At 49.2% G+C, this 8,172-nt stretch overlaps 1 protein-coding gene across 1 annotated transcript; it reads right to left on the reverse strand.

Moving 5' to 3' along the window:
- Positions 1-3,669: 3,669 nt before the first annotated feature.
- LOC123143626 (heat stress transcription factor A-5) lies at positions 3,670-7,517 on the reverse strand. Its single transcript, XM_044562564.1, has 2 exons — positions 7,125-7,517; positions 3,670-5,143 (listed from the first exon to the last, which is right to left on the reverse strand). Exons 1-2 carry the CDS (start codon positions 7,359-7,361, stop codon positions 4,004-4,006), a joined length of 1,377 nt encoding a protein of 458 aa, XP_044418499.1. The 5' UTR covers positions 7,362-7,517; the 3' UTR covers positions 3,670-4,003.
- Positions 7,518-8,172: the final 655 nt, after the last annotated feature.

The raw sequence follows: 8,172 nt of genomic DNA on the forward strand, positions 1-8,172 counted from the left end.
GATGAGTTGTCAATTCAACCACACCTAGAGATTAATTATCTGCAGCAAAGTGATCAGTAGCAAGTAGTTTGATAGTTTTGATAGTAGTGACAGCAGCAACGGTAACAGTAACAGTGATAGCAGTAATTTTGTAGCAAGTGTAACAGTGATGACAGCAAGATCAATATAAATAAATTCGTAGGCATTGGATCGGTGACTTGTTGGATGATATTCATCATGTAACAGTTATAACCTATGGCGATACGGCACTAGCTCCATTTCATCGATATAATGTAGGCATGTATTCCGTAAATAGTCATACGTGCTTTATTAAAAGAACTTGCATGACATATTTTGTCCTACCCTCCCGTGGCAGCGGGGTCCATATTGGAAACTAAGGGATATTAAGGCCTCCTTTTAATAGAGAACCGGAACAAAGCATTAACACATAGTGAATACATGAACTCCTCAAACTACGGTCATCACCGGGAGTGGGCCCGGTTGTTGTCACTCCGGGGTTGCCAGATCATAACACATAGTAGGTGACTATAACTTACAAGATCGGATCTAAAACATGGATATAATGATGAATTCATAAACGGTTCAGATCTGAGTTCATGGCACCCGGGCCCAAAGTGACAAGCTTAAAGAATAGCAAAGTCATAGCAACATCAATCTAAGAACATAGTGGATACTAGGGATCAAGCCCTAACAAAACTAACTCGATTACATGATGAATCTCATCCAACTCCTCACCGACCAACGAGCCTACGAAGGAATTACTCGCTCCCGGTGGGGAGCATCATGGAATTGGCGATGGAGATTGGTTGGTCATGACGAAGAACGACGATACCCCTCTCCGGAGCCCCAAACGGACTCCAGATCTGTCCTCTCGAGGAAGAACAGGGCTTGGCGGCGGCTCCGTCTCGTGGATCGCGATAATTCTTTCTCCCTGATTTTTTTCTGGAAATATGTGAATTTATAGTATCAGGGGGGTCGTCAGCGGGGCCACCAGGTGGGTACAACCCACCTGGGCGCGCCAGGAGAGGGGGGCGCCCTGGTGGGTTGTGCCCAACCAGGGGCCCCTCTCCGGTGGGTCTTGGCCCCAAAAATTCTTATTATTGATATAAAAAAATCATCGCAAAGTTTCGTTCCATTCCGAGAACTTTTATTTCTGCACAAAAACAACACCATAGTAGTTCTGCTGAAAACAACGTCAGTCCGGGGTTAGTTTCATTCAAATCATGCAAATTAGAGTCCAAAACAAGAGGAAAAGCGTGAGAAAAATTAAATACGTTGGAGACGTATCACAGGGTAATTGAGAGATGGAAGCCTCTTGATGAGGGTTGGATGAAGATAAACTCGGATGGTGCTACTTCAAAACATGGCAACAGCGCGGGCGGGGGAGCAGTTCTTAGGGACCACATGGGTGCGTTCCGGGGAGGAATCTGCCAGTTTTTCCCATGCATAACCGAACCTGAAGCAGCCGAGGTTCTTGCTTGTCAGAGAGCAATTCAGTTTGCAATACAGAAGCAGGTGGAAAGGATCCATGTGGAGCCGGACAGTCAGGTGGTGGTACAGATGATCAATCAACCGGAGAAAAACTTGTCTGCTACCGGGCCGTGGATTCAAGATATAAAGGAGATGCTTGAGTCTTTTACTCAGTTCAAAGTGTCTTGGGTTCGGAGATCTGCAAATGTTGTCGCTCATAAACTTGCTAAAGTAGGGGTAGGCGAGGAGACTTCACAGCTTTAGCTTGAGTCCCCTCCGGATTTCATTTTAGATGTAATTTCAGATGACATTCCAAACTTTGTTTAGGTAATAAAGCGGCGGCAGATTTTACCCCTCAAAAAAAAGTTATGGTTGCCGTCCACGTCCAAAAACCCGAGTGGTACGTAGAACCGAGTCAAAGATGAAGTGGAAGTATTTGAAGCCACCCCCTCTTGCGAGGTCACCTCCATATGAAGAAAGAAGTCGAAATAAAATCATGTTTCAATTTCTCAGTCTAGGTCAATTTCAATTTGCTCTTCTAGAGCACATCATCAACTCGCCCCTGCGTCGCCTCTCTGGCGGCTCGGGCCCACATCCAGCTCGCCGCCACCCCGCGTCGCCTCTCTGGAGGCTCGGGCGGACATCCAACTCGCCGCCATCGGAACCCCCTTCTCGTCCCTTCCCCCGCCCCGTCGTTGCCGGAGGATGCTGCCAGGCTAAGCCCATGCGGCGGACGGCGGCGGCAGGGCACTCCTCCCTCGCATGGGGAGGCACTCGTGGTGGGGAGGCTCGACTCCACCTGTGGTGCTACCCGATGGTTGTGGTGTCGTCGCGCGCGTGCGGAGCTCCAGTCGGTGGCTCCTATCCGGCGGCCAGGGCTGGGTGGCGCCCCCCCTTTTCTACCTGGAGGTGCTCTTCGCGCAGATCGGCCTGGCCGACGGAGGCTCGCCAGATCCAGCCCTTCCGAGGCGGTTGCAGTGGCCCGGGCGTCCGGCGATTCTGTTCGTCGGGTTCGGGCGGGCTGGCAGCCCTCCCTCCCAGCTCTCACGTGGGATGGTTATGTGGTGGTGAGCGCCAGATGTGGCTCTGACTCGTCTGCCTTGGCAGTCGGCGAGGATTGCGGTGGATCTGCGCAACGATGGCGCGATCGTAGCTATGGAGGTGTGCAGGCCAGTGGAGTTCCTGGGGTGTTGATCGTGCTTTCCCAGGTGTAAGCCTTGCCGGTTCTTGTCGGCCTGCGGTGGCGACGCCAGTGGGCGTCGCTTTTCCTTCTTGGAGGCATTGTCATGGAGGTTACGCGTCCTCAACTCTCGGGCCATGATCTTCGGGTGAAAGTCATGATCCGTTGGATTGGGCGACGTCATATTCTAATGTCGCTTTCCCTCTTGTGGCACCGTCTAGAAGATCTTGGTCCCATTTGGGCTTCTTGCAGGTTGGACGACATCGCGGTCTGCAGGTGCCCGACCGGCGGTGTGGGAGGTTGTGGCGTCAGATCTTGTGCGGCGACGATGATGGTGGCAAGATGTGTAGGGTCGCGACTTGTCCTTTGTCCTCAATGATCGGCCTGTTCCTGAGCGTGAAGTCGGAGCTGCGGCGTCGCGGGGCGACACGGCGACAACTATGCCAGGCGATGGGCAGTTCGGAGTCCTTCGGCGCCAGGCGGGCTCCTTTTCTCCTACGAGGCTCGTCATCAAAGTTGGAGCTGCCTGGTCTTCGAAGTCACTGGTCAATTGTTTGGCTTTGGCCTGCAGGGCCCTCGTGTCTCGTTCGTTTGGAGGTGTCTTGACGGGTCGCTCGCACCGAAGTTTACCGAAGTTGGAGTCGCTTGCTTGTGGAGAGGTGATGACGATGACAGTGCAGGCGACCTTGACGGTGTCCTCTCCTCGGTGTTGTGTGTGGGTCTTTGTGGGTGCCAGGTCGGCTGGGTGCCCTTCTTTCTGGGCGTGTTGTGACGGTTTTTGTTCGGTTTTCTGCAAATTAACCGAAAAATTCTCTTCTTCAGTTTTAAGAAATCAAGATCCTCAAGGGCCGAGTTTTGAAGAAAAAAACTGTTGTTCTTGAGTCAATTTTAATTTCGGTTATGTGATGTTGATAGCAAGTTTCGCTGACGGAAATTGCAAGTGTGATGTTCAACAGAATGTGAATACAGTGCAATTTTCTATATTAAAAATGAACATAGACGCTGAAGAATGGGCCGGCTAGAGATGGGAGTTCGGACTACAGCGATTTTGTGTTGAGCCTCCAAAAAAATTACAAAGCGCGCTCTGAAACGAGTTTGGAGGGTGCGAATATGGCTAGAGTTGCTCTAAGGGCATCCAAATTCCCATCTAATCCCTCCGTCCCATATTCAGCTTACAAAAACGTCTTACAATGTGGGACGGAGGGAGTACTATATGCCATGATATGTTACCCTGACATAAATATGTACACACGTCCGATGCTGTGCGTAATCACACACCCGTTAACTCACGCCATCCTGATTACACAGCAGCTTACTGTATGTATCACGAAATTGGTAGCTCTGGAAGTAAAGTCAGAGTTTCAGCTGTTCCGTGTCTTCTCTGTCATCCTTCTCCCCACCTTCAGTTTGCCCCTTGTCCATGGAAGGATCCCTCGGGCCAGAGCTCGCGTCTCCCGGCCTCTCCGTCAAAAACTGTTCCCAGAAGTTGTCATTCGCCTTGACAGGAGCTGCCGGCTCGGCGGCCACTCGCGTATCCTCTCGTGCCGTCAGCGCTTCCGCTGTGCCGGCATCGACTGATGCCCTCTGGTTACCGCCGAAGGCAGTTGCGGTGGCCTCCGGTGGGTTGTCGCTTCCCTCGTCGACAGTGGTGCCCCCGTCCGCATTGGAGGCTTGACCTCTGTCGACATCCATCGAGCACGACGCTAGAGTTAGGCTCAGATGGCACGGCGACAGCCCTTCATCGTTTACAGCCGGTGTGAAGAACGAGCTCTTGGAGGGGCAGATGGACGTCCCGGTATCGGAGAGCTCCATCATCTGTGGTACCAGAGGAAGGCCTCCCGTCCCCATTCCGTCGTGCCCTGGAGGATGCCTGCCATGCGGGCTACAGTTGTCTTCGTGCGAGCTTTGGGTGCTCAGGGTGACGAGGTTGCTCTCCGTCGCCGCGGAGCAGAGCCCCAACTTGAGCTTATCGGAGAAGTGCTGGTTCAGAAGGTTGCCCATTTCTTGCCTGGAAGTGGCGCTATGGTCATCGCAGAAGCTAGCTGTTTCCGTGGCCTCAACGGCGTAGTCTAACCCAGACAGCCTTCTCTTCTTGTGCAAAGCGTCTGCGAACATCGAGGATGCCTCTGCCATCTTGACAAGCTTACCGACAAAGTGAGGGTTCTTGCTGGCCTGCTGCAGGAAGGCGATCATCTTGCCTTGCCGTTGCTCCATGTCGACAGCTCGTCGCTCCAGGGCTTCAATCTGGAACATGGTTCCGGACTCCTGCTGCTTGGACTTCCAGAGCTCGGCCTGTAGGTTTGCTTTCTCTCGTGCAAGCCGGTCGATCTCATCTTCGAAGAATGAACGCTCGTTATCAGGCAGCGCACCTGGTTGATGGCTGTGGCTGTGGATAGGCTTCCGCCTGTAGATGTTCTTCAGCAGGTGCTTCTGCCCCTTGACAAAGTACTCGTTACCGAATTCCCATCGCTCTGGATCTATTTTACGGAATCCCTGCAATATTGATGGTTTTTCAAAGGGTCAGATGGTTTAGTGAAATTTTGGACCTGATCAAACATCAACAAGCAAAACATTGCAGAAATCTCAAACACTACTTGCAAGACAACAAAATCTCTCTGGTTAATGTAACCCCGAAATACAACGAGCTGTAAACAGAGAAGATGATGAGAAACATTTGTAGGTCAGTCTAATAGAGCACGAAATGATAGTTCAAATGGCCAGTGTTTTACAACAACCAAAATAATACCACCTCCAAGATCTCAGAGGTCTTAGCAAGAGGATAACAAAGCCGCCTCTAACAAAATCAGTAATACGTTGGAGGCTACTCCCACTGTCTCACTGTAATTATCTTTGACCGTTGCTTGGTAGCTTTATCTATAGTCGGGCGCATGCCTTTTGTTTAAAAAGTCTCTGTTTCACAGCATTTATCCATGGAGTGGATCAGGAGTGTAGTTAGTGCAATGTTTTCACTCTCTACCCCTACTTTTTTTTCCCAAAACGCGAGGTAATAGCTTTCCCCGTTCCATTAATTAAGAAGATTGTTGCCCAGTTAATTATGGAAAATTGAGCTAGAACCGATTCAACAAGGGTGAAACCCACTCCCCAACATCACAAACAAATTGGGGGCAAGCCCACTCTCGCCGCCAGCATGCCGAACATCGCAACAAACGCCAATCACACAAACACATAACATCCGTCTTCTATTCCTCCCATTCCAGATACAACAGAAATAATGGAAAGGGTGGGGTAGTGTGTGCGCCACTAACCATTTTGATCGTGCCATCCCATGACGTAGCACCATGGCTCACCTCAACGTCCACCAAAGCGAAAGCTACGGCCTACGACGCTGTATCTCGCACGTACTCAGACGTGGCCACGCATACAACTCAAGCTAACTGAAAAACGGAGAAACAGCTAGACTAACATGCACAGGATTATCTAACACCACGGCATACACTGCCCGTGAAGACGGGAGAACCCTGCCTTTTAGAGCTTTGGAAGGGGGTTAAGTTGTGGGTGTTAATTTAATAGTGGCCAGCTTGCGTGGTCATCTTTCATTAATTCCTCTTTGATTCAGTTCATGTGCATGGTGGGCTGCGACAATTATGGTGAAACAGAGGGAGTGATAGCTATTGAACAAAAACAAATGCAGATCATATCGCATGACTGTGACCGAGCTTGCTAAACAAGCAAAAACTACAGGAAAAATGAACACTTCAAAATTTTACTAAACAAATATTTCCGAATCAAGATATTAGGTCTACAATGTACTCCCTCCGTTCTTTACCACGTCAGTTATTTCCAAACGGAGGGAACAGCTATTGTTATATACCAAGCATACTTACTCCTACCCGCAAAAAAAAAACATACCTACTCCATTGCACAATACAAAAATCCTAATATTTCAGACACGATAATTATAAACACAATGGCATAATTTCAATAGCACATGAACCAAGTTCCGCCACAAACATCAAGATCGATCATGAATGTCACACCACAACCTGGACCTAGCAACCATGAGAACAGAATCAGGCCAATGCAACCTGAGCCTTAAACTCGAGCTAGCCAACCAAAGCAGCGAGCGTGCATCTATTTGTTCTAAGAATGTAGTTATTCACATGGCGTCCGACCAGCCCAGCGCATGAAATTATGAACATGTGTTACAATAAACAAACAAATTTGGCACCATATCAAGTCCTAATTTTTGGCATTAAACTGCAATCAAGCCCAACTAAGAAAACCAGCATCCTAAATGATCTTAAGCAGTAGCAGTTCACCACAGCAGCGCAGAGATTTGGGCACCTACGCCACCCACCCAAGATCCAAATTTGACAACAACAAAAAAAAAGCAGCTCAGCTCCACCTAACAAATCCGACGCGCAAATCTGAATCCCGAAATCCGCAGGAACTTGACCGAGATCGCTCGGCGCGGGCGTCGAGATTGAGGGGGAAGGGGGACGGCGGAACGTACGTAGGTGTTGAGCTGCCGGATGAAGCTGGAGAAATTGCTGTGCTTGAAGTAGGCAGGCAGCAGCCGCGCGGCGAACTCGGGCGAGTTCCAGACCACGAAGCTCGTGTCCGACGCGTCGCTCCACGACACCACCGCGTCCGTCGCCGGGTCGTCCACCATCTCGTACGTCTTGAGCAGGAACGGCGCCGGCCCGCCGCCCCCACCGCCGCGGGCGCCGGCCGCACCTGAGCCTTCCATGGGAGCGTCGCGCTCGGGGGCTTGCGGTGCTGCTCGCCTACTCGGGTTGGCGGGAGGGGAGGGAGAGGGGGGCAGAGATGGCCGGGAAAGGGGAGTCGTCGTGGTCGCTGCGGGTGGATCGGGGTTTAGTTTGCTTTGTTCTTTCCTCTCCTTTTTTTCTTTTGGTGTGGCTAGATATGAACATACTCTCCGTCCTAGAATGTTCTTCAAGTTAACATAGATCGAAAAACATTCCTATATCATTTTCTTTTGCAGGCAAAACGTTCCTATATCATACGACGGAGGGAGTATAAGAGTGAAGAAAGAAAAAGGTTAAAATGTTACATGGGTCTTTACATAAATCCCATGAATAAAGCATCAACCGAGGCGGCAATCCCGTTTATTTATTTACTTTATTACTTTTTATATAATTATTTCTTGTTTTTACAAATGTAATACATTATAATTGAGCGTGGATTTCTTGCTCATGGGCTACCGAATTCTGAAAACAATATTTGAAGTCTTAAAATGATCTGAAACAAAATACACACCTACACAGGGATGTATACTACGTGTTTGTAATTTTTCATGATGAAATACACACCTACATAGGGATATTATTTATAAGATTGTCTCGAAGTGCTTGGTTAACCATTTACGTCCGCTACTCTTGAAGAAAATATGCTCTAAAGGCAATAATAAAATTGTTATTTATATTTTTTTATATCATGATAAATGTTTATTATTCATGCTAGAATTGTATTAACCGGAAACTTAGTACATGTGTGAATACATAGACAAACAGAGTGTCCCTAGTATGCCTCTACTAGAC

Source organism: Triticum aestivum, chromosome 6D (genome assembly GCF_018294505.1).
Source record: "Triticum aestivum cultivar Chinese Spring chromosome 6D, IWGSC CS RefSeq v2.1, whole genome shotgun sequence".
NCBI lineage: Eukaryota > Viridiplantae > Streptophyta > Magnoliopsida > Poales > Poaceae > Triticum > Triticum aestivum.